The 27,812-nt window shown below is 34.2% G+C and overlaps 1 protein-coding gene across 1 annotated transcript in view; it reads left to right on the forward strand.

Annotated features, from left to right (window-relative positions):
- LOC114034436 (heparan sulfate glucosamine 3-O-sulfotransferase 3B1-like) overlaps positions 1-26,672 on the forward strand; it is a 39,824-nt gene extending 13,152 nt beyond the window's left edge. Inside the window, exon 2 of the mRNA XM_027850115.1 lies at positions 26,054-26,672. Within this exon, the coding sequence (XP_027705916.1) occupies positions 26,054-26,672 (619 nt within the window). The remainder of the gene's footprint in view (positions 1-26,053) is intronic.
- Positions 26,673-27,812: the final 1,140 nt, after the last annotated feature.

The following is a 27,812-nucleotide window of genomic DNA, read 5'->3' on the forward strand; positions in this document are numbered from 1 at the left end:
TTTTGACCTTATCTCAGTACAAGATGTGAGATATTGGTCTGTTCCTAGGATCTTCCAAACTGCTTTCCAGTTTTTCCAACAATTTTTGTCAAATGGTGAGTTCTGGAGTTTTGGGTTTATCTAACACTATATTACTATGGTAATTTATACCTAATCTATTCTGCTGATTCATCACTCTATTTCTTAAGCAGCATCAGATTGTTTTGATGATGACTACTTCGTAATATAGTTTTAAAATTGGTATTGCGAGGCCACCTTGCTTTACATTTTTTCTTATTGATTCCTCTTGATATTCTTGACGTTTTGTTCTTACAGATTAATTTTATTATTTTTTCTAGATCTGGAAAATAATTCTTTGGTAGTTTGGTGAGGCACTGAATAAGTAAATTAATTTAGGTAGAATTATAATTTTTATTATATTGGCTCAACCTACCCATGAGCAATTAATATTTTTCTAATTGCTCAGGTCTATCTTTATATGGAAGAGTATTTTATAATTGTGTTTATAAATCCTACCGGGTCATATTGTATGGTCTTTGTGTTATATTGTTATTTTTTCTTTACTAGTATTTTATTTAAAGACTTTCCATCAATATTCATTAGTGAAATTGGTCTATGATTATCTTTTTCTGTTTTTTTTTCTCTCCTTCATTGAGGTTTCAAAATCATATTTGTGTCATAAAAGGAATTTGATAGGGCTTCTTCTTTCTCTATTTTTTTCAATAGTTTATACAGTATTGAGATTTGTTGTTCCTGAAATGTTTCTTACACTTATAAATCCATCTGGTCCTGGAGTTTTTTTTTTCTTAAGGAGATCATTTGTGACTTGTTCAATTTCCTTTTCTAAGGTAAGGTTATTTAAGGATTATTCCATTTGGTCTTCTGTTAATCTGGGCAATTCGGGTTTTTGTAATTAAATCATTTAAATTTACATGCCAGACACTGTGCTAAGTATTGGTTCTCCAGAGGTCTATTATATCTAACTTTTCTAAAATTCTCTTCAATTTTTCACTTCCTTTTTGACTAATTTTTGATTACTTTGATCTACATCTGTCAGGAATAAATTGAAATCTTTCACTATATGTTTCTTCTCATAACACTTAAATTTTCCTTTAAGAATGTAGATTCTTTGTTATATGTGCATATATGTTGAGTATTGATATTGATTCATTTTCTATGGTATTTTTAAGAAAATTAAATTTCCTTGTTTATTTCTTTTAATTAAATCTATTTTTGCTGTTGCTTGTCTAAAATCAAGATGGCTACCTTAGGCTTTTCTATTTCAACTGAAGCATAATGGACACTCCATTGATTTTTAAAAACTCTCTCTCCTCTCTTCTTCTCTCCTGCCTGTTAGGAAACATGCACAATTCCATGGTATTTCAGGAAGGTTCTAATGTCATCTTTTCCCTCCAGTTCCTTCTTCCTCATTGTATAGACTTCTACAAGTGCACCTCACTTATGTTAGTTAATTTTCTCTCTTCTTCCTCTCTTCTTCCCTCTTCAATGTATATATGATACCAGATGATTTTTGATGATTCTTGCTTTATAACATAGCTCAAGGTCTGGACGTGCTATTCCCTATCTTTTTTCATTATTTATCTTGGTATTCAATTTTTTCCAAATGTATTTTGTTATTTTACTGGGTTCTACAAATGTCTTTTTCATAGTTTTATTAGTAAGGAATTAAAAGTGCAAGTAAACTTTGGTAGTATGGTAATTTTTATTATATTGGCATGGCACAACTATGATCAATCAATATTCCTTCAGCTTATTTTTAAATAAACTTTTTTTAAAAAAAAAAAGCCTTATTCTCTTAAAAAAATTTCCACTTAATAGTATTTTATTTTTTCCAATTACGTGTAAAAATGGTTCTCATCATTCACTTTTATAAGATTTTGAGCTCCAAATTTTTGTCTTCCTTCCTTCCCTCCCCTCTCCAAGACAGCAAGCAATCTGATATAGGCTACACATGTAAATAATATAAAAATATTTCCCCATTAGTCATATTGTAAAAGAAGAATCAGAACGAAAGGGAAAAACCATGAGAAAGAAAAGCAACCAAAAAGAGAAAATAATATACTTCAATCTGCATTCAGACTCCATAGTTCTTTCTCTGGATGAGGATAGCATTTTCCACCATGAGTTTTTTGGAATTGTGTTAGATCATTGTATTGCTGAGAACTAAGACTATCAAAGATGGTCACTGCACAATGTTGCTGTTACTGTGTACAATGTTCTCCTGGTTCTGTTCACTTCACTCAATATCAGTTCATGTAAGATTTTCCAGATTTTTCTGAAATCCACATGCTCATCATTTCTTGTAGCACAATAGTATTCCATTACATTCATATACCACAATTTGTTCAGCCATTCCCCAATTTCCAATTCTTTGCCACCACAAAAAGAGTGCTTTAAATATTTTTGTACATGTGGGTCCTTTTCTCTTTTTTATAATCTCTTTGGGAAACAGACTTAGTAATGGTATTGTGGATCAAAGTTTTATAGCCCTCTGGGCACAGTTCCAAATTGCTCTGCAGAATGGTTGGATCAGTTCAGTATTCCATCAGCAGTGTTTTAGTGTCCCAACTTTTCCATATCCCTTCCAACATTTGTCATTTTTTTCTTTCATATTAGCCAATCTGATAGGGGTGAGATGGCACCTCAGTTCAGGTTCATTTGCATCTTTTAAAAAAATTTAATACATCATTTTCACTCAATTACATGTAAAAAACTTTTAACATGTTTAAAAATTTTGAGTTCCAAATTCTTTCCCTCCATCCCTCATATACCTTCCTGCATTGAGAAGGCAAGCAGTTTTATATAGGTTATACATGTGCAGTCATGAGAAACATATTTCCATGTTAGTTATGTTGTGAAAGAAAATACAGATTAAAAAAACAAGAAAAATAAAGAAAAATTATGCTTCAATCACATTCAGATTCCATCATTTCTTTCTCTACAGATGGAAAACGTTTTTCATCAAAGTCTCTCAGAATTGTCTTGGATCATTGCATTGCTGAGAATAGCCAAGTCATTCACAGTTGATTTAGACATTTACACAATGTATATGCAATATTATATACAATATTACTGTCACTGTATATAATGTTCTCTCAGATCTGTTCATCTCACTTTGCATCAGTTCATGTAAGTCTTTCCAGGTTTTTCTGAAAGCATCCTGTTCATCATTTCTTATAGTACAATAGTATTCCATCACAATCATATACAACAATTTGTTCAGTCATTCCCCAATTGATGGACATTCTCTCAATTTTCAATTGTTTACCAACATTAAAAGAGCTGCCATAAATATTTTTGTACATATAGGTTCCTTTCCTTTTTTTTTATTGTTTTGGGATGCAGACTTAGTAGTGCTATTGATAATTCAAAGGGTATGCACAGTTTTATAGCCCTTTGAGCATAGTTGCAAATTGTTCTACAGAATGGTTGAATCAGTATACAACTATAACAACAGTACATTGGTGTTTCAATTTTCCCATGCTCCCTCTAACATTTGTCATTTTCCTTTTCTGTCATATTAGCCAATCTAATAAGTGTGGGATGGTAACTCAGAGTTATTTTAATTTCATTTCCTCTGATAAATAGCTATTTAAAGAATTTTTAATATACCTAGAGATAGCTTTGATTTCTTCTTCTGAAAACTGCCTGTTCATATTCTTTGACCATTATTGATTAAGGAATGGTTCTCATTTTTATAAATTTCACTCAGTTCTCTATGTATTTGAGAATTGAGGTCTTTATCAGAAAAATCTGATGTTATATTTTTTCACAGTTATGAGTACTTGCTCTGTGTTTCTCTTCATCCTATTTTTCCCCATTTAACCTGCTCTCTGTCTCCTTTCACCCTGTCCATCCTCAAAAGTGTTTTGCTTCTGAGTTTTACCTCCTCCAATCCACCTTTTCTTTTATCAGCCCCACTTCCTTTTTTCTGATCCCCTTCCCCTGTTACTTTCCTATAGGGTAAGACAGATACTCAACTGAATGTATATGTTATTCCCTCTTTGAGCCAATTCCAGTAAGAGTAAGGGATACATGCTCCTCTCACCTCTCTCATCTTCTGCTCCACTGTAAAAGCTCTTTCACACCTCTTATATGTCAGATAATTTATCCCATTCTACCTCTCCCTTTTTCCTTCTCCCAGTGCATTCTTCTTTCTCACCCCTTAATTACTTTTTTTAAAAAAGATAATCATTCCATCATATTCAACTCAAACCCATGACCTCTGTCTATGTGTACTCCTAACTGCTCTCATAATTAGAAAATTTTTAGGAATTACAAGCATTATTTTCCCATGTAGGAATGTGAACAGCTTAACCTTATTGAATTCCTTATGATTTCTCTTTCCTATTTACCTCTTTATGCTTTTACCTTTTTATGCTTTTCTTGAATCTTGTATTTGAAAGTCAAGATTGCTATTCAGCTCTGGTATTTTCATCAGGAATGCTTGAAAGTCCTCTGTTTCATCAATTGTCTATTTTTCTCTTGAAAGATTACATTCAGTTTTGCTGAGTAGGCAATTCTTGGTTGTAATCCTAGCTCTTTTGCCCTCCAAAATATCCTATTCCAAGCCCTTCAATGATTAAATATAGAAACTGCTACATCTTGTGTTATCCTGACTATGGCTCCATGATATTTGAATTGTTTCTTTCTGGCTGCTTGCAGGATTTTCTCTTTGACATGGGAGCTCTGGAATTTGGCTATAATATCCTTGGAAGTTTTCATTTTTGGATCTCTTTCAGTAGGTGATAAATGGATTCTTTCAATTTCTATTTTACCATATGATTCCAAGATATCAGAGCAGTTTTCCTTGATAATTTCTTGAAAGATAATGTATAAGCTTTTTTTTATGACTTTCAAGTAGTCCAATAATTCTTAAATTATCTGTCCTCAATCTATTTTCAAGGTCAGTTGTTTTTCCAATGAAATATTTCACATTTTCTTCTATTTTTTTCCTTCTTTTGATTTAGTTTGATTGCTTCTTGATGTCTCATGGGGTCATTAGCTTCCACTCACCCAATTCTTATTTTTAAAGAATTATTTTATTCTATGAGCTTTTTTTTTTAAACCTCTTCCATTTGGCCAATTCTGCTTTTTAAAGGGTGCTTTTCATTAGTGGATTTTTGTACAACTTTTCTTATGTGGCCAATTCTGCTTTTTAAGGAGTTCTTTTCTTCCGTGGATTTTTGTTACTCTTTTACCATTTGGCCCATTCTGTTTTTTAAGGTGCTATTTTCTTCAGTATTTTTGTATCTTTTACTATTCTTTTTTCCATTATTTTCTTGCATCACTGTCACTTTTTCCCTCCATTTTTCCTCTACCTCTTTCATTTGGTTTTTCAAATACCTTTTGAGCTCTTTCAGGAATTATTTTTTGGGTCTGAGACTAATTCACATTTTTCTTTGAGACTTTGGATGTAGCAGCTTTGACTTTGTTGTCTTTGTTGAATTTGTGTTTTGATCTTCCCTGTCACCATAGTAGCTTTGATGGCCATGTTCTGTTGTTGTTGTTGTTGTAACAACAGTTGTTGTTATTGTTTGCCTATTTTCTAGCCTATTTCTTGACTTTTAACTTTATATGTTAGAGTTGGGCTCTGCTCCCAGGGTGAAGTGGGCACTGTCCAAAGCTTCAGGTTTTTAGTGCTGCTGTTTTCAGAGATAGTTGTGGGGGTCTGTAAGTTTTTAGTTCTTCTAAGGTGGTATGATCTAAAGGGAGGTGTATTTACTATTCTCGTGGCCTGTGTTCTGGTCTGTGAGTGACCACAAGCACTCTTCTCTGCCCTGCCCAGGGTCCCTTCTCCCTTGAAACTGCAAGCTTCTCCTTGCCCTGGGACCGAGACCCAAGACTACAATCCAGATCCACATATGAACAATTGAACAGAATCCTGCACTCAGTGGCAGCAAAGGGAGCCCTGTAATCTCCTTCTGACCTGTTTTCTGACCCCCTTACCATCTGTTGACTGAGAGGTCTGGAAGTCTCTACTGCCACACCTGATTCAATGATCCTCAAGACCTGCTGTTGGTTTGCTTAGACATGGTCTGTGCTGGTACAACTTGTACTAGATTGCACTCCACTTTCACCCTGGTGTGGCAGACCTTTCCTGTTGTCTTTCTAAGTTGTCTTGGCCTGGAAAATTGTTTCACCCCATCCTTTTGTGAATTCTGCTATAGAATTCATTTTGCAGTGTTATTTAAAGTTGTTTGGAGGGGAATTTGGGAGAGCTCAGGAAAACCCCTGTCTTTTCTCTTCCAACTTATCTCTGCTCTTCCAACTTCAGTTTTTTAAAGCAAATAAATCAGAATCAAATCCAAAAAAAGAACATACATGGACTAAAATTCTATAAGTTTTAGGCAATAAAATTCAGGTTATAGAAAACCTAATGTTGATATTACCTTGTTAAAGTTAGTTAGAGCATATAACCTTTCATTAATAAATGATAACTTATAAAAGCATTCTTTTGTCTTCCTTTACACTTTGTGAAGTAAATACTCCATAGTTTGAATACTTATGTTTATCAGTTGTGTTGAAGCAAATTTATCGGTTAAAAAAAAAAACACGGCAAGTCAGTCCTTGCCTCCCTTTATATAAAAAAAAGTTTAGGTTTGTCTCCTTTTCAAATAAATTTTCCATAGTTTCCCTTTACAGATGAAGCTGAGGGAATATTTTAAGTTTACTTAAAACCCTGACACATGCAAAAATGTACTTTTTTAGTTTGAAAACTAATGGCCTCATTTTCAGCTGGACTCCATAGTCTCCTAAGTTAATATGTATACACAATCAGTACCAAGTAACATAAATGGGTACATTTTTTCAAATTTATCTATGACTTTAAACATTATCTTTAAGCTGAGTTACTCACTTTGCTTCTAGAAATAATAGATATGACACAGTCAAAGTTCTGTCCTGGGGTAGGCAAAGAATGAAACAAGCAGGACTTCAAATAAAATATAACTTAATGTACATGCTAGCTAAAAGGTCCATATTCTTTGGCCCAAAGATTGTACTCCTAGACTCAGACACCAAGTAAGTAAATGATGTAAAGAAAGGCCTGCACACTCCCCAAAATCTTTATATTGACATTTTTCACACCAGCAAAAAACTAGAAGCAAAGTAGATGCCCATCAGTTGGGGAATGTATAAACAAATTGCGATATATGAATACAATGTACTTACCATAAGAAATGATGAACATGAATACAAAGAAAAATATAAAGACTTAAATGAATTGATGTAAAATTAAATAATAGAACCATAAAAACAATATACACCATAATTAAAATGATACAAATGCAAAGAACAATAACAAAACTATCAAAATTGAATGCTGGAAAATTATAATGGTATGATAGGTTACAAAGGTATGATATGGTTAGGCACCTCCCCCACCTTTGTTCATAGGTGGGGGACCACGGGTATGTGACATTGCAAATAATATCTTACTTCTTAAAAAATATTTTGGTTAGTCTTGCAGAACTTTTTCTTTCTTCTTTTAAAAGCGTTTATTATAAGGGATAGCTCAGGGAAGGGCAGGGGGTGACTACAAAGTAAAATGTAGGTGACATAAAATATGTCAATAAGAATAATTTTGGAGATAATAAAACTTGATGCTATAAAAGTATCACTATGAAGCTGCACCTACATTGCAAAAACAAATACATGCACAAGTCACCTTAGATGTTTTCTATTTAGATCTAGACATATTAACAAACCACAGCATGGCTTGGATTGTAGCATACTCCTAGCAGTAGTCATTTTTCCCTCAAAGATGTTGAGGAACTCTTCTGCTGAGCAACCGCCACCTGACCAAAGAAGTCCTCACCTCTTGAACTCATGACATAGCCATCAAGGATAGAAAAATCTGTCTCAGGATGGCTTTTCATTCACCCATACTCAGAGAAAGAAACGTAAAGCAGAAAAGGCAGCTGAGGACATGAGGTCCAACCTCAAGCTCACCTAAACAAGTTCATATTCTCACTGAGGTAGCCATAAAGGCTAGAAATATCTGTCTCAGGATGGCTCCTCATTCACCTGTGCACAAAGAAAGGTTCATGAAGCAGGAACGGCAGCCTGGAACTTGAGGTCGAATCTCAAACTCACCTAGGCAAACACATGTTTTCATTACCAATGTGCTAGGGTTAGAGGAGATGGAAACCCTTTCTTTCCCCTGTTTTTACTGGAAATTTAAGAAACAATCTATGTTCCAAATCAGGCAAGACTGAATAGAAACATATATAGAATCCTTTATCCTTGTTCTTAAAAACTACTGAAGGGGCATCTCTTAATCTATCAATCCTCAATATTTTGGACATAGCTCCCATTCACAGAACTAGGAATTTCTAGTCACAAATGTCCTTTAGTTAGGGGCAAGAACTCATAGTCCACTCAAAGGAGTTTGGGTAAATTCTCTGTCCCATTATCCATGTTACACAAGCAATAACGACACCCTTGATGAAGTCATGAGAAGTGAACAGACAAATGATATTTCATAGCCAAACATAGCTTTAAAATCACACAGTTGACTAAAATGAGTATGACAGCATGGTACAGTGAAAAGAGTTGTTGTACACTTAGACAACCTGAGTTCAAATCCTATCCCTGGCATTTAAAACTTACATGGCCTTGGGAAGTCACTTAACTTCTTTGGGCCTCAGTTTCCTCATCTGTAAAATGAGGGATTTAGACTAAGGACTTTTAAGCTCCCTTTGAACTCTGAATCTGTGATCCTGTGATATGCTTTGCAGTCAATTTTTTCTATATGAATTTTTGACTCTAAGTCTATGAAATAACCTATCAGTATTATGCAGCAAATTGCTAAGTTAGTTTAATTAATCAATCAACAAGAATTTATTGTTTACTACTATACTAGGTGCTCAAGATACAAATATTTTGAAAATGAAATAATACTTTCAAGGAGCTTGCTTACATTCTATTTGGGAGGCAAGTACACAAAATAAGCATGTAGAGAATAAATAGAAATTTTGTAACCTATTAATTAAATGTAAGCTAGTTAGGAAATGAGAAAGCTAGCATTTGGACAAATCTAGGAAAAGCTTCAAGTTTTTGCTACATTTGCTATATTTACCCTACCTAACTGGCAGGTGATACCCCCTCCATTCATTCGGTATTTCCTTGATTTCAGTCAAAATAATTTTCAAGTTATCTTTAAATAAATCTTTTGTACGTCTTAAAGCCCAAATATCTGATATGTTTTGTGGTTATTTTCTGTCACTCTGTCTTAATTCTTGGTCATCATATATAGAATCCTTTTTCCTAATAACTTTATTAAAGCAATTTTTCACATCCACTCATTTTTATTGCTTACTTTCTGGGCTTACTAGTGGAAAACTAATATGTAGAGATATTTTAGCATTTTTTTTGCCTAATTACATTCATTTTAATGCCAAATTACTAGTGAATAACTATCTAAAATATATTACATTTGAGTAGCAATAATGGTTTAATTCAATTTAGTGCCCTTTCTGGTTTCATAATTTGACAGTAGCGTGATAAATTTTGATCACCTTTTCATTTTAAATACATTTAGATTTTTCCAGAATAAATGTGTTTTTTTGAGCAGTGTTTTTGTTACATTCTGTATTTAATCCATTAGTAACTCTTCATTTTATTAGAAATTTAGGTCATACTTATCAATAATTATTATTAAGAGAAATATTAGACTAGAAATAAGAAATTTAGAAAAATCTCTGATTAGAAATTCTTAATCAGAAAAAGTAGAATAGAAACTTGCTAATAATAGAAATATTATTGACCCAAATTTTATAGAACAACTCCAGAATTTCTTTTTGTCTTGTATACTTTTTTTTTTTTTTTTACACTTGGACTTCTTTGTAAAAGATGGAAATTTTGAATAGGGATTACCTTGGCTCCCTTCTCTTTTCTTTTTTCCCTTTCTTTTTTCTCCCCACTCTTTCTCTGAAAAACCCTTTCGAAACTTTTAGTGGTTTTCTCTGCACAGGGTTTAGAGAGGTCTTCTGTTTTGTTGCTAACATTTTATCTTGATTTGAGAAGTATGACTTGTTTTGAATATTTATATTTAAAGATTTGCTTGAATTATATTTTCAAAGCCTATTTCTCAAATGTCTGTCTTCTGCTTTCTTGGAGAGTTCTGAGTTTTGCTGGATAGATAATACTGGATTTATGTCCTATACCTCCATGATATGTAGGCATGAGGTGGGGTTCTACTACCATCTCAATTAATCAAAGAAGGCACAGACAACTCAAGCAAATCAGTCACCAGAATAAACTAGTTAATAAGGAAATTTCCTGCAACTTCATCAAAGTGTGGGGATAATCTCTTAATCAATTTGAAAGAATAATATAGCTTTTGCCAATGAGATGAAAAACAGATGCCACAAGGAAAAGTCTTAGCTTGTAACTGACTAAAAGAATCAAATACAATTTTAAGGGAGAGAGAGAGAGAGAGAGAGAGAACGTGTGTGTGTGTGTGTGTGTGTGTGTGTGTGTGTGTGTGTGTGTGTGCAGGGCAGCTAGGTGGCACAGTGGATAGAGTACTGGGCCTAGAGTCAGGAAGACTTATCTTCCTGAGTTCAAATTTGGTCTCAGACACTAACTGTGTGACCCTGGGCAAGTCACTCAACCCTGTTTGCCTCAGTTTCCTCATCTGTAAAATGAGCCATAGAAGGAAATGGCAAACTACTATAGTATCTTTGCCAAGAAAACCCCAACTGGGATCACAAAGAGTTGGGCATGACTGAACATGACTGAACATGACTGAACAATAAACAACAAATATAAGAAGAGTAGCAAGTTGAGTGGCAAAGGACTCCGCTGTGTAGTGCAGGAACAGCTTGAGGAGACAGCCCTTTGCACCTGTCCTTGAGATTATCAAGAGATTGTGAGTGATGTCAGAAAGAACATTATCTTCCCCTCCAATCCCCCTCCCTCATTGGAAGGAGAGGATAGAGATATTAGAAGGAGAGATATTTAATAAATTGGATCAGTAAGAGAAAATGCATCTAGCTGGGAGCAAAGAAACACTGAAGACAAATCACAAAGATGGATACAAAAAGAGAGCTGCCCAAAAGATGCAGCTTGAAGGAGACAATATGGAGAAGTGTAAGCTATGACTCTTGGAGTCAGCAGAGGTCCCCGAAAGGGAACCTAATAAAGACTCTACAAAAAGAGAAAAGGATTTCCAGCAATTTGAACCTGTGAGATATGATATACTCACCTGCTTCACTAGCATTTTACAATAATTTTGAGACCACTCACCCCAGGGCCCCTGTGTGTACTGGGTTTTGTGAAGGAAAGTGTTTGATATCAAATATTCCTACTATGCCTGCATAGTAAATTCTCTTTGCTAAAACCTAATTAAGGCTACTAGCTTATTATCAATAGGAAGCACAGTAAAAGAAATGGAAATCAAAACAATCCAATATCCTATACCCTGCAAATTCACAAAAGTGACAAAAATATGACAACAGTCAATGTTGGAAGAGTTGTGGAATAATAGGCACACTAATAAATTGTTGATGGAGCTATGAAATGATACAACTGTTTTGGAAAACAATTTGAAATTATGCAAACAAAGTGAATAAAATACCCATACTATTACTACCCGCTTAGGAAGCCATTAAAAAGAAGTCCCCATATACTCCAAAATATTTATAGGACCACTTTTTGTGATAACTAAGAATTGAAAACATAGTAGATGCTCATCAATTGGGAAATGGCTAAACAAGTTGTGGTGCATGAATGTAACAGAATATTGCTCTGCTTTAAGAAATATGTGTAATGATATACATAAATGATATACATAAATGATATACATAATCCTTCCCAGCAAGATCAGGTGTGAAAAAAGGATGCCCACTCTCACCAATATTATTCAATATTGTATTGGAAGTCCTAGCAATGGCAATAATAGAAGAAAAACAAATGGAAGTAATACAAATAGGGAATGAGGTGATAACAGTATCTCTTTTTGCAAACAATATGATGATATTCTTGGAAAACACAAAGATTCAACTAAAAAGTTAGTTGAAACAATTAACAATTTTAGCAAGGTAGCAGGATATAAAGTAAATCTACATAAATCATCAGCATTCCTACATATCACAAACACAACTGCAAGAAGAGATAGCAAAAAACCCCCACCCCATTTAAAATAACTATAGACAGTATAAAGTATCTGGGAGTATACTTGCCAAAACAAACCCAGGAACCATATAAACAATTATAAAAAACTTTTTATACAAATAAAATGAGATGTAAATAATTGGGGAAATATTAATTGTTCATAGGTAGGTAGGACCTATATAAAAATATGATAATTTTACTCTAATTTGTATACTCAATGCCATCCCAATTAAATTACCAATTATTTTAATGAATTAGAAAAATAAAAACAAAATTCATTTAGAAAAACAAAAAGGCAAGAATATCAAAGGAAATAATGAAAAAATGTAAAGGAATGAATTTTAGCAGTATCAGACCTTAAACTATATTACAAGGCAATAATTATCAAAATTATCTGGTACTGGCTAAGAAATAGAAAGGTAGATCAATGGAACAGAACTTTGTACTTGACAAGTATAAAGACTTAAGATTTCGGGATAAGAATTCATTATTTGGTAAAAAATTGTTGGGAAAACTACAAAGCAGTATAGCAGAAAATAGGTATAGACCAATATCTTACACCATTTAACAAGATGAAGTCAAAATGGATAGATGACCTAGATATAAAGAGAGGTTTTACAAGAATATTAGAAGAACATGAAACATATTACTTGTCAAACTTATGAATAGGTGAACAATTTATTGGAATACAGTTGGACAAACTAGCTCTTAATTATTGTTTTAATTTTCCCTTCATTGGTGGTGACTTCACCCCTTTCATTTTTGATACTGGTAGGTTTTTTTTCTTTCTTTTTTTAAAAATAAAATTAACCAAAAGTTTATCTATTTTTTTTTCATAAAAACAACTCTTAGTTTTATTTATTAGTTCAATAGTTTTCTTAATTTTAATTTTATTAATCTTTCCTTTGGTTTTCAGTATTTCTAATTTGGTTTTAATTGGGGATTTAAAATTTGTTCCTTTTCTAGATTTTTTAGTTGCATGCCCAATTCATTGATCTCCTCTTGCTCTTTTATTCATGTAAGCATTTAGAGATACAAAACCTCACCTAATAACTGCTTTTGCTGAGTCCCATAAGTTTTGGTATGTTGTCTCATTATTGTTGTTCTATGGGATGAAATTATTGATTGGTTCTATGATTTGTTGTTTGACCCACTCATTCTTTAGGATTAGATTGTTTAGTTTCCAATTAATTTCTAGTCTATCTTTCCATGGCCCTTTATTATGTGTAATTTTTATTGCATCATAATCAGAAAAGGATGCATTTAATTTTTCTGCCCTTCTGCATTGGATTGTGAGGTTTTTATGCCGTAATATGTGGTCAAGTTTTGTGTAGGTGCTGTGTTCCACTGATTAAAAAAAAGTATATTCTTTTCTATCCCTATTCAATTTTCTCCAGAGGTCTACCATATCTAAGTTTTCTAAAATTCTATTCACCTCCTTAATTTCTTTCTTGTTTATTTTGTGGTTAGATTTATCTAGTTCTGAGAGGGGGAAGTTGAGGTCCCCTACTAGTATAGTTTTGCTGTCTGTTTCTTCCTGTAACTCACTTAACTTCTCTAAGAATTTGGATGCTATAACATATCCACTTGGTGCATATGTTTAGTAATGATATTACTTCATTGGCTATGATGCCTTTTAGCAGGATGTAGTTCCTTTCCTTATCTCTTTTAATTAGATCCATTTTCCCTTTTGCTTTGTCTGAGATAAGGATTGCTACCCCTGCTTTCTTTACTTCCCCTGAAGCATAATCTGCTTCAGCCTTTTACCTATACTCTGTGTGTATTCCTCTGCTTTAAATGTGTTTCTTGTAAACAACATACTACAGGATTATTGTTTTTAATCCACTCTGCTATCCATTTTCATTTTATGGGAGAGTTCATCCCATTCACATTCACAGTTATTATTACTATCAGTGTCTTTCTCTTCACCCTATTTTCTCCCCTGTTCATGTTTTTCTCTCTCCTTTCTCCCTTTCCCTCCTCACTAGAGTTTTTCTTTTCACCACCTTCTACCTCAATCTGCCCTCCCTTCTATCAGCCCCCTTACCTTTTCTTTCCCTTTTCCCCTACTACTTCTTCCCTCCCTTCTATCCACCCCCTCCCTTTTCTTTTCCCTTTCCTCTTCTACTTCCTATAGAGTAAGTTAGATTTCTATACCTAACTGAGTATGTTATTCCATCTTTGAGCCAAATCCAATGAGAGTAAAGTTCAAACAATGCTTATCTCCCTCTCTTTCTACCTCTGTTGTAATAGGTCTTTGCACCTATTCATGTGATATAATTTACCCTTTTCTGTCTCCTTCTTTCCTCTTCTCCTAGTACAATTCCTTTTTACAACTTAATTAGATTTTTTATCTTCACATTAAAGTCAACTTATACTCATGCCTCTGTCTATGTATAATACCCCTTCTAAATTTTGTAATAAAGATACCGTTCTCAAGAGTTACAAGTATCATCTTTTCATGTAGGGAGGTAAGCAGTTTGCCCTTATTGAATAACTTTTTTTTCTTTCCTGTTTACCTTTTTATGCCTCTCTTGAGTCTTATATTTGAAGATCAAATTTTTCTGTTGAGCTCTGGTCTTTTCATCAGGAAGATTTGAAAGTCCCCTATTTCATTGAATATCCATCTCCTCCCCTGAATGATTATGCTCAATTTTTCTGGGTAGTTGATCTTTGGTTATAGTCCAAGCTCCTTGCCTTATGGAATATCACATTCCAAGCCCTCCAAATTTTTAATGTAGAAGCCACAAGGTCCTACATTATCCTGACTGTGGTTTCAACTTTTTTCTTTCTGGCTGCTTGCAGTATTTTCTCCTTGACTGACAATTCTGGAATTTAACTACAATATTCCTCAGTGTTTTCAATTTGGGATCTCTTTCAGTAGGTGTTCAGTGGATTCTTTCAATTACTGTTTTACCCTCTGGTTCTAGGACCTCAAGGCAGTTTTCCTTGATGATTTCTTGAAAAATGCTGTCCAGGCTCTTTTTTTCATCCTGGCTTTCAGATAGAGCAATAATTCTTAAACTATCTCTCCTGGATCTATTTTCCAGTCAGTTATTTTTCCAATAAGGTCTTTTATGTTTTCTTCTATTTTTTTTTTATTCTTTTGATTTTCTTTGACTGATTCTTGATGTCTCATAGAATCACTAGCTTCTACTTGCCCAAATCTAATTTTTAATGAATTATTTTCTTCAGTTATCTTTTGTACCTCCTTTTCCATTTGGCTAATTCTATTCTTCTCTTCAATGCATTTTTCTGCCTCCTTTTCCATTTGGCCAATTCTACTTTTTAGGAGATGTTTTCTTCAGTGTGCTTTTTTCTCATTTAGCCAATAGTATTTTTTAAGAAATTTTTTTATACAGTCAATTTTTGTCTTTTTTCCAAGTTGTTGACTCTCTCGCATACCTCTTATTTCTTTTTCTAATTTTTCTTCTACCTCATTTATTTGACTGTTAAAATCCTTCCTGAGCTCTTCCAAGCTTTTGGGCTTTAGAACAGTTCATATTCCCCTTTGAGATTTCAGATGTGGACGTAATGACAATGCTGTCCTCTTCTGAATTCATGTTTTGACCTTCCCTGTCCCCAGAGAAAGAATCTATGGTCATTGTCTATTTCTGGTTTTTGCTCACGATATTTGCCTATTTCCTGGCTTTTAGAGTTGAACACTCTTGCTGGAGCACAGGGGGCACAGTTCCAGGCTTTTTATGCTAGCGGCCAGAGATCTGGTCACTGGCTTTGTGTGCTGGGGCCTCAGGTGCTGGCAGCCTGAGGCTGTAGAGGTCTGGCAGCTTATCTGGTGCTAGGCTGGGGTCCTAGTGGTGGTGGCTGGCATGTGCTGAGGCCAGGTGGGGTTTTTCTGCATTTCCTAGGGCTATACTGAAGCTCTGAGTGGGTCTGGCCCCTGGAGGATGCCTGCTCACCCAGGCCAGGCTGAAGCACAAGGAGGTTTAGCTGCTGGAGGACACCTGCCCACCTGGAGTTGCACTGAAGCACAGGGAGTTCAAGTACTAACACCCTTTCTTATACTTCTTTTAAAATTTTATTCTATTTATTTTTTGTTACATTTTGAATTGTGAGTTGTCTTTCTCCCAACCCTGCATTAAAGAAGGCCAACATTTAATAGATAGATAAGATAGATAGATAGATAGATAGATAGATAGAGAGACAGATATAGATGTATGGAACCATATTATACATACTTCTATTGGTCAGTTCTTTATCAATTTATCAGTTATCACAACATTCTCTAGAGGTAGATAGCATCTTCCTTCATAAGTTCTTTGTAGTTGATTTGAGTATTTATTTATTTATTTATTTTTGGTGAGGCAATCGGGGTTAAGTGACTTGCCCAGGGTCACACAGCTAGTAAGTGTCATGTGTCTGAGATCAGATTTGAACTCAGGTCCTCCTGACTCCAAGGCCAGAGCTTTACCCACTGCACCACCTAGCTGCTCCTAAAATAGCCATGATAGACGTCTGGCAATTATTGAATAGGCATTGTATTAGATAGATAGATACAGATATAGATATATTTTAGGCAATTGGGGTTAAGTGACTTGCTCAGGGTCACACTGATTTGAGTATTTATAATGCTCAGAATAACTTAGTTGTTCACAGCTACTCTTTGAATAATATTGCTGTTACTGTATACAATGTTCTCTTGGTTCTGCTCATTTCATTCTACATTATTTCATACAAGTTTTTCTATGTTTTTCTAAAATGAACCTGCTCATCATTTCTTACAGCACAGTAGTGTTCCATCACAATCATATACCACAACTAGTTTAGCTGTTCCCCAATTGATGGGCATTCCCTTGTTTTCCAGTTCTTTGCTGCCATAAAGAGAGCTGCTATAAATATTTAAGAACATGTAGGTTCTTTTCCTTTTTTTGCTGACCACCTTGAGAAACAGACAATATAGTTATTCCTTCCACATTGCAGGAGTTAGGGGGCACAGCATCCCCAAAATCTGCATAAATTTTTTTGGCCCTCCTTTAGTACCAGAGAATAAGTCCGAATTTTTTTCTTTTTCTTTTATAGGGTGTTTACAGTACTTTATTGTAAAATTTGGGTTGATATGGTGCAATACTACACATATATTTTATGCATTCCTGAGTTTCCAAATTTTTTCTGTGTCAACTGCTGGCCTTTGTGTATTGTCTGCAGCTTCCACAAACTCCCAAAAAATTCCCATGTAATTTCTTATGCTGACTCTAGATATATCAAAACCTGTGATGGGGTAAGTTTCAATGTGGAAGAGAGAACTGCAATGGTATTGCTGGGTCAATTGCTGGGTATATATGGCTTTATAACTATTTGGGCATAATTCCAAATTGCTTTCCCAAATGGTTGGATCAGTTCACAATTCCACCAGCAATGTCCCAATTAATGTCCCAGTTTTTCCACATTTGTAGTTTTCTTCTTCTATAATTTTAGTGGTACCTCAAAGTTATTTTAATTCACATTTCTCTAATCAATAATGATTTAGACCAATTTTTTCACATGACTATATATATATATATACATCAAAGGTGTATATATATATATATATATATATATATGCCTTTGATTTTTTCCTTCCAAAAGCTACCAATTGTTTGACCATTTATCAATTGGGGAATGAATTATGATTCATTTAAATTGCCTTTTAAATTTGACTCATTTTTCTATACATCTGAGATACAAGGACTTTTATTTGAGAAACTAGCTATAAAAATTTCCCCGTTTTCTACTTTCTGCTTTTTGTACAAAATATTTTAATATATTAAAATGTAATCTAAATCATCCATTTTAGATCTCACAATACTCTCTATATCTTGTTATCTCATCCATAAATCTGATAGGTAATGCATTCCAAGTTCTTCTAATTTACTTCTGATATCTCCCTTTATGTATCCATTTTCACCACATCTTAGTAAATGATATAATAAATTATCTACATCTAAGTTTCTACCAAACTGCTTTCTAGTTTTCCCCCACAATTTTTACCAAATAGTAAGTTTTTATCCCAAAAGCTTAGATCTTTTCATTTATCAAACATGAGAACACTATAATCATTTACTATGGTGTATTGTTTACCTACTCTGTTCCACTGATCAACCATTCTATTTATTAGTTAGTGCAAGATAGCTTTGACAATTATCACCTTTTACCAGTTTAAGACCTCCCCCTTTACATTTTTTTTTATTAATTCCCTTACTATTTTTGGCCTTTTGTGCTTTTAAATGAATTTTATTATTTTTTTCTATCTCAATAAATTATTTTTTGGAAGTTTAATTGGAATGGTACTGAATAAGTAAATTAGTTTAAACAGAATTGTCCTTTTTATTATATTGGCTCTGCTTACCCATGAACAATTAATATTTCTCCAATTATTTAAATCTGACTTTATTTGTATTCAAAGTGTTTTATAATTATGTTCATGTGGGTCCTGGGTTTCTCTTGGCAAGTATATTCCCAGGTGTTTTATGCTGTCTGTGGTTATTTTAAATGCAATATCTCTTACTATTTCTTCTTGCAGGGTTGTGTTGGGGATATATAGAAATGCTGATGATTTATGTGGGTTCATTTTATATCCTACTACTTTGCTCAAATATTTTTAGTTGAATCCCTAGGATTTTTCAAGTATACCATTATATCATTTGAAAAATAGATAGTTTTATTTTCTCATTGCTCATTCTAATTTCTTCCATTTCTTTTTCTTCTCTTATTGCTATTGCTAGCATTTCCTTTCTAGTACAATATTGAATAATACTGGTTATAATGGGCATTCTTGTTTCATTATTGGTCTTACTGGGAAGGCTTCTAGATTAATTCCATTACAAATTATGCTTGCTGATGGTTTTAGGTAAATGCTTCTTATCATTTTAAGGAAAAATCCATTTATACCTATCCTTTTAGTTGTTTTTAATAGAAATGAATGTTGTATCCTATCAAAAACTTTTTCTGCATATATTGAAACAATCATTGGATTTTTGGTGACTTTGTTATTGGTATAATAAATTATGTTAATAGTTTCCCTTATATTGAACCAGCCCTGCATTCCTGGTATAAATCCCACTTGATCACAATGTATAATCTTTGTGATATATTGCTGTAGTCTCCTAACTAGTATTTCATTTAGGATCTTAGCATCTATATTCATTAGTAAAGGTCTATAATTTTCTTTTTCTGTTTTTACTCTTCCTGGTTTAGGTATCAGCACCATATTTATTTCATAAAAGGAGTTTGGTAGGACTCCTATTTAATATTGGAATTAGTTGATCTTTAAATGTTTGGTAGAATTCACTTGTAAATCCATCTAGTCCTGATGCTTTTTTTCTTAGGAAGGTCATTTATGGTTTGTTCAGTTTCTTTTTCTAAAATAGGTTTATTTAGGGGCAATTAAGTGGTGCAGTGGATAGAGCACAGGCCCTGGATTCAGGAGGACCTGAGTTCAAATTCAGCTTCAGACACATAACACTTACTAGCTGTGTGACCCTGGGCAAGTCACTTAACCCCATTGCCTAGCCCTAAAAAATAATAAAATAAAATAAAATAAAATAAAATAGGTTTATTTAGCCCTGGAGTCAGGAGGACCTGAGTTCAAATCCGGCCTTGGACTCACTAGCTGTGTGACTCTGAACAAGTCACTTAATGCCAATTACCTCACCAAAAAATAAAAATTAAAAAAAAAATAAGTTTATTTAGATATTCTATGTTCTCTTCTGGACAGTTTCTATTTTTCTTAAGTATTCTTCAATTTCACTTAAATTGATAAATTTACTGGCATGTAATTGGGCAAAATAACTCCTAATAATTGCTTTAATTTCATCTTCATTAGTGGTGTATTTACTCATTTCATTTTTGATACTAGTGATGTTTTAAAAATCATATTAACCAATGGCTTATCTAGCTTTTTTTTTTCATAAAACCAACTCCTAGTTTTATTTATTAATTCAATGGTTTGTTTTTTTCCTTTAGTTTTTAAACAATTGGGATTAAGTGACTTGCCCAGGGTCACACAGCTAGTAAGTGTCAAGTGTTTGGCTTGAGGTCAGATTTGAATTCAGATCTTCCTGACTTCAGGGCCGGTGCTCTATCCACTGTGCCACCTAGCTGCCCAATTCAATGGTTTTCTTAAATTCAATTATATTAATGGCACTTTTAATTTTAAGGATTTCAAATTTGGTGTTTAATTTTGTTGTTGTTCAGTTGTGTCAGTTGTGTCTGACTCTTCATGACCCCATTTGGGGTTTTCTTGGCAAAGATACTGGAGTAGTCTGTCATTTCCTTCTGCAGCTCATTTGACAGATGAGGTAACTGAGGCAAACAGGGTTAAGTGACTTTCCCAGGGTCACACAGCTAGTAAGTATCTGAGGATAGATTTGAATTCGCAGATATGAGTCTTCCTGATTCCAGGCCTGGCACTCTATCCACTACACCACTTAGTTGCCCCTATGTTTAACTGGGAATTTTTAATTTATTTTCTTTCTAGTTTTTAAAATTGTATACCCAACTCAACGATCTGCTCTTTCTCTGTTTTATTGATGTAAGCATTTAAAGATACAAATTTTCCTCTTATTACCACTTTTGCTACACTTGATAAGTTTTGGTATATTATCTCATTATTATCCTCTTTAATAAAATTATTGTTTCTATGATTTGTTCTTTTACCCACTCATTCTTTTAAATTATGTTATTTAGTATGTATTCAGTTTTCTCCAGATAGGTATCGTATCTAACTTATCTAAGATTCTATTCATCTCCTTGACTTTTTTTTTATTTGGTTTTTGTTTAGATTAATTTCGTTCTGAGAGGAGGAAGTTGAAGTCTCCTGCTATTATAATTTTGCTATCTATTTCCACCTATAATTCATTTACCTTTTCCTTTATAAATATGGATGCTATAGAATTTGGTCTTTATATGTTTAGTGTTTATATTACTTCATTATTTATGATACCTTTTTAATATAATATAGTTTCCCCACTTATCTCTTTTAATTAAGTCTATGTTAGCTTAGTCTGAGATCATGATTTACTACTCCTGCTTTTTTTTTTACATCAGTTGAAGCAATATTCTATTCCAGCCCTTTATTTTTACTCTATGTGTGTCTCTCATTTTCAAATGTGTTTCTTGTAAATGACATATTGTAAGGTTCTGGAGTTTGATCTATTTCCATTTTATAGGTAAGTTCATTCCATTCACATTCAAGGTTATAATTATTAGTTTTGTATTTCCCTCCATCCTATTTTCCTTCTTTTGCTCTCTCTCTATCTCTCCCTTCCTCTCCGTGTGTGTGTGTGTACTATATGTACATATAATAAATATCTGTATGTGTACACACACACTCACACATACACACACACACACACACACACAAATATGTTATTCCCTCTTTAACCTAGTTCCAATGAGAATTAGGTTCCTACACTGCTCACCCTGCACCCAATCCTCCACTCCACTGTAAAAGTTCTTCCATTCACAAGCCTTTTTTATGAGATAATTTACTCTATTTTACCTCCCCTTACCCAATTTTGTTTTTTAGGATAATAAATTATGATCAGCTCAAACTCAAGCCCCTATATCTATGTATACTCTTTCTAACTACCATAATAATGATAAAATTCTTGAAAATATTTTCCCATATGAGACAGTAAGTAGTTAAACCTTATGATTAGTCTTTCATGTTTACCTTCTTATGTTTCTCCTGATTCTTGTATTTGAAAGTCAAATTTTCTGTTCAATTCTGTTCTTTTCCTCAAGAAAAATTCATTAAATATCTATTTTCCCCCTTGCACTCAGCTTTGCTGGGTAGGTTATTCTTGGTTGCAAACCCAGCTTGCATTACTCTTATTTTTTCCCCTATTTTTCCCTCTATCTCTCTTATTTTGTTTTTAAGGTCCTTTTTAAGCTTTTCCAAGAACTCTTTTTGGGCTTGTGACCTTTTTACATTTTTCTTTGAAAAGCTTTACAAATAGTTCTTTTGACTTCATTGTCTTCCTCTGAGTTTGAATTCTATTCTTCTGTATCACCAAAGTAACTATCTGTGGTGAGGTTCTTTTTCTTTTGTTTACTCATATTTATGTCCTATTTCTCAATCATTAATTTTATGTTAGGGTCAGGCTCTGCTTCTGGGGCATTGGAGATGACATCTCAGGCTTCAGGGTTTTGTGGTGTTGCTTTCACAGCTCTATCTGTGATCTATCTGAAGATCTATCTGTCTTTTGGTTCTTCCAATGTGCTATGATCCAAGGTCAGATGTTGTCACTGCTCTTCTGGCTTATACTTTGGTTTATGAGTAACCTCAACCTTTTCTACCCCTGAGCCAAGACCATAACAAACACTCACTCCCTACTACCCCAGAAATGCACCACCAACCTGCATCTAGAAGCATCAGTTAACCCCTCTGCCGTGGAACCAAAACCAAGGACTCTGCTCTCCTGAAAGTGACCACAACCAGTCCTCTCCATCCAGGAACAGTGAACAGTGAACAGGGCCAGTGTCCCTCTGACTACATTCACCAGCTTGTGCTTGCCCTTTCTCACCAACAGTCACAGCCTGAGGCCATGTCCAGTCAACAGGCCTGGGCCCCTTGTCCAGTGCCAGCAAAGGGCCCCCACAATCTTCTCCAGATCAGCCACCCACCCCCAACTCCCAACCATCCCAAAGCCTTGGCTGCCACCAACACAGCTGCCCCCAAAACTTGCTCTTTGTTATTCTCATGTGTCTGTACTTTGTTCCCAGCCAGACCACCACACTAGTAGATTAGATCTTTCCTAATGTCCTCCTCTTTGACTGGATGACTGTTTTATCATGACTTTTTATTATTTATGCTGCTCTAAAATTCCATTTGAAGTGTTGTTTTAGGTTAATTGGAGGGGAATTTGGGAGAGTCAGGTGATTTTCTGCCTTATTCTGTCAACTTCCTACAATCTTCCTCTTATCTTTCTTATAAAATTTATTGCAACTCTGCTTGTTTTATCTTTGTAAGTGATTTTTGAACATCTTTTGGCAGCTTATATTTTTTCTTAATGTTTTAGTGTTGGAATTTATGCTATGTCCATGCATGCTAAATCTTGAGTTCCTTCTTATTTGGGGATTTTGTGGATGATTTTGATTTGTTTTTCATAAGTTGTTTTAGCCAATTCTCAGAATTTTTCTTTAATGGATCCATTATTATTTTATATCCCTTATAGTAAATTGGTTTTTCCCCCTAAGTAACACAGACTAGAAGTAATCCTGAGAATGCTGTATCATGATCTATGTTCCAGGTCTGTCATTTGAGTTTTCTAATAGTTTGAATAATTTCCACTCACTGTACATTATATTTTTTGCAATATTATTTTCCATTGGAGTAAGTCTATTACTTGCATTTATGAATTTTTCTGAGATTTTTTTTTCGATTTTATTATTCATATTGGTCATTTTCTTCATTATTGCTTCTACTTTTTAAAATGGCTTTGAGTCTCAGTTTCCTTATGGAATTTTTACTTTCTTCAAACTCTTTTTTTATACCATCTAGTAGTTCACTCTCAATTTTACTTTAAAGAAAATTGGTGCAGTTGAGGACATCTTTTAAGATGTCTTGCATATTTTATTTTTCATTCTCCATTGATTCTGAGTACTTCAGGCAATTCAGTTGCCCTATAGTGTTTGATAATTATGTCACTGCTTTTCTTTGTTTTGCTGATTTTTTATTTTGGATTGTGTGTGTGTGCGTTTTAAGTTACATCCCCCTCAGTTTTGTGTTTCTTTTTATTTTTTTCCCATGGGGTAGTGGGATGAAAAGCCAGCATCCTTTTAATCCTTTCACTGCAACATTTTTGCTCAATTTGGCAACATACGTTTTTCATATGCTTTGCAATGTGAATAGTTAAACCAGTCTCTTTTCGTATCTCTGTAGATTTCATTGACAAGACTTTATAGTGTTCATGTTCAATTCAATATATATGATATCATCTACCAATAGAAACATTTGGAGACACCCCAAACACCATGTCTGGTACTTTGTCATTGTAGAATGCCATATAATTGCTAGCTATTGTTATTAGTGCTATTTCTTTGCATATAGTCATTTTAAATTGTTATTTATTTTTAAAAAATAAAAACCAATGTCAGAGAGCTCCCAAAGAAACTGTGCATTTTCAACCTGGAGAAGATGCAGGGGTACATGATACCTTTTGAGGAATTAATTATGTAGAGAAGAAATTAAACATGTTTTATTTAACTCTTGAAGACAAAACCAGTCAGTCAATAAATATTTAAGTGCTTACTATGTGTTATCGCAGTCCTAAGTACTGGGAGTAGATAGTGCCTGTAGTCAAGGAGCTCACAATCTAATGTAGGAGACAATAAGCAAACAACTATGTACAAACAAGCTATATACAAGATAAATTTGAATGGAGGAGAGTCCAAATTTTCAATGGAAGAGAGTCACTACATTTAAAGGGAATCCAGAAAGGTTTCCTGTAGAAAGTAGAATTTTAGTTGCGACTTGAAGGAAGTCAGGAAACAGACAATTGGTAGAAGTTGCAAAGAAGTAAATTTAGGCTTGGTGTTAGGAAAAACTTCCTAACAATTAGAGTTGTCCAAAAATGGGAAAGGGCTGCCTCAAGAAGTGGAACTCCTTGGAGGTCTTCAAGCAAAGGCTAGACCCATTATGTCACAGTGAGTATTCAGATACTCAGCATTGAATTGGATAATTTGCCCCCAGACATTTTAGTATAATACTTTTCTAACATTACTATATTCATACTTATAATGCAGCATAGCAATATGTTGGTACCTATTTGAAGAGGACAGTCAAGTTCTTTCATTCTTCAGTAACATCAGCTGCAACTTTTATTTTGGATAATAATCACTAGCATCTACCTCTTTTTCTCCTCAAATGACAATGATACATTTCTATCATAAATTAGTTGTCTTTATCTGCATGGTTTTTGTTATGTTGATTATGTGATGTGTAACATACATCTTTTCCTGTTATATCTGAAGCTTTGTGGAATAGTTCATAAAGGTTTCTGATATATTCTTCTATAGTAAATGTACAGTGATTTTGCTTATACCATTGTGATATCTATGCACATGTATTTCTTAACACTCTCTCATCAAGATGAATTCACTTTGTCAGTTGTTTATCATGGTAAAACCAACTGAATGTGGACTAACATACTTCCAACTAGAAGAAAGGGTAGATTAGATATATCACTATTACTTTCTATTTCTACAGAAAGCATAGAAAAAATGACTGGAAAGAATTTTAAAGATTATTTAATGCAATCTCCTTATTTTACAGATACAGAAATAGGCTTATAGAAATTAAGTGACTTGCCTAACACCAAAGAGCAAATATTTGGCAGGGCAGCAACCTCACTCCTGGATTCTTTTCCAAACCACTGTATTACGCTGCTTTTTGGGTGGTTTATGTTCTCTGGAATGGGGAACACATTGAGAAAATATAAATAAGAAAATAAATTCCCAGCTTGATTTGGTAGCTCTCTATCAGATTATTTCTGTTATTATTTATAAGGTGCCTATAGATTTATATCAAGTACAGGCAATTTTTATGTGTTTAAAACCACCTTTTCATACTAGAAGTCCCCAAAAGCTGTATTTAACTGCTCAGAAAAATAGGGAAGAAATGATACCCAATGGGTATTATTTCTTGCCTTTTTTTCTATTGGAGATAAATTTCATTCAAAAATGAGAATACAGTAGACCAATTTAATCACAGAAAGAGAGATATCATACACAAGGCATGAGAGTGGCATGAATTTTTGAAATCCAATCCTGAGACAATCTCACAGGGTCCCTAAAAATCTATTGTACTACTCTTCACATTCCTAAACCCTAACTGTGAAAAAGGATTTTGGACTACTGAAATTTTAGCACATGTTTTTTCCTTACCTGTGTATCATTTGTTTGTTTTCAGAGATCTGATGCCAAGATCCTTGGATGGACAAATCACCATGGAGAAAACTCCCAGTTACTTCATCACTAAAGAGGCTCCTGCTCGCATCTCAGCTATGTCCAAAGATACCAAGCTCATTGTTGTGGTCCGAGACCCAGTGACCAGAGCCATCTCAGATTATACTCAGACTCTCTCCAAATGCCCTGATATCCCCACTTTTGAAAGTTTAACTTTCAAAAACAGAACTACAGGCCTCATTGACACATCCTGGAGTGCCATACAGATTGGTATCTATGCCAAGCACTTAGAGAACTGGCTCCTCTACTTCCCTATCAACCAGATACTGTTTGTGAGTGGGGAGAGGCTGATTGGTGACCCAGCTGGAGAACTTGGAAGGGTCCAAGACTTCCTGGGCCTTAAAAGGGTCATCACAAAAAAGAATTTTTACTTCAACAAGACCAAGGGCTTCCCCTGCCTGAAAAAGTCTGAGGGCAGCAGCAAATCCCACTGCCTTGGTAAAAACAAAGGTAGAACACATCCCAATATCAACCAGGAGGTTGTCCAGAGACTCCGTGAATTTTACAGGCCTTTTAACATGAAATTCTACCAGATGACTGGACATGACTTTGGCTGGGATTGAAACAAAAAAAGTGCTATCTAGTTTACCATATAAATATAAAGCAGGGGCATATATATGTAAAATGTACATATATCTATTTTATAATAATTTATTTTTAATTCATCAGTAATTATACTCTTTGAAGAGTTAACATCAAAACTTATTAACATTCCAACACCTTTAACTCAATTATTTTGTTTTTTTTCTTCTCACAATTGATGGTACTTCTATTTTCTAATTATACTATTTAAAAAGAATAGAAGAAAAGCACAAGTTTTGTATTTTCATGTTACTACGGGTAGTAAACCTTTGCCAACCTTTAAGTCTGCCATTTGCTTTTTTGAGGAGACTTCCATATCTCTTCCTTCCTAAAGGGTTATATAGAATCAGAGTTATGCCTTAGAATCTCTGGGAAGTCAATACCTCACGCTGCTAATCTTTCAAATAATGTGACACCATTTCAAAAAGTACTGAATAGCTTATTCTTAAACTGGCTCTGGAGATTCTGCTCAACCCAAGATCATTTGGTATTCTGGGAATCAGTACAAGAAGATTATATCCTCTTCAGAGACATCAGCATCCCTTTGAAACTTGAATTCTGATGTTTGATTCATTTTGGTTTTGACTTGGAAGGATAGTCCTGTACTTTGTCACCTCATACTTAATTTTCCTCCTCTATCCTACCCTAGGATGATTTTCTGACTTGGAATTCTATGTATATTTTAGCTTCCTCTTCTCTCTTCTACTTCTGTGAAATGCTTGGTACTTGGTGAAATTGAAATTTTTTCCCCTCATTTAAAAAAAAAACAACTTCAAAAACCTTGGTATCTCATCTTCAGACAGGTGGCTCTGTGCTTCAATAAACCAAAGAACTCTATAGAATGGCAAAAACCCCCAACAGAAAACTGGTAGGTAGGCAGATATGACTTGAAAGGTATAGGTGCCAGTTCAACTTCTCCTTAGTCTTCAGTAAAAGACCTACAATGTACAGAAAGCCTATGCTAAGTAGTGAAGCCAAGGGTGGAAGGGTGTAGTGGGATGGGGACAAAAGAGATTGAAGATAAGCCTCTATGTTAAAGAAGGTGATGGAGATAAAAGATCCTTTTTGGTTAACAGGAAGGCTGTTGTCTCAGGCTTTTTCCTACTCAAAAATCACATTGT

Source organism: Vombatus ursinus, unplaced genomic scaffold (genome assembly GCF_900497805.2).
Source record: "Vombatus ursinus unplaced genomic scaffold, bare-nosed wombat genome assembly UNPS02008996.1, whole genome shotgun sequence".
Lineage (NCBI taxonomy): Eukaryota > Metazoa > Chordata > Mammalia > Diprotodontia > Vombatidae > Vombatus > Vombatus ursinus.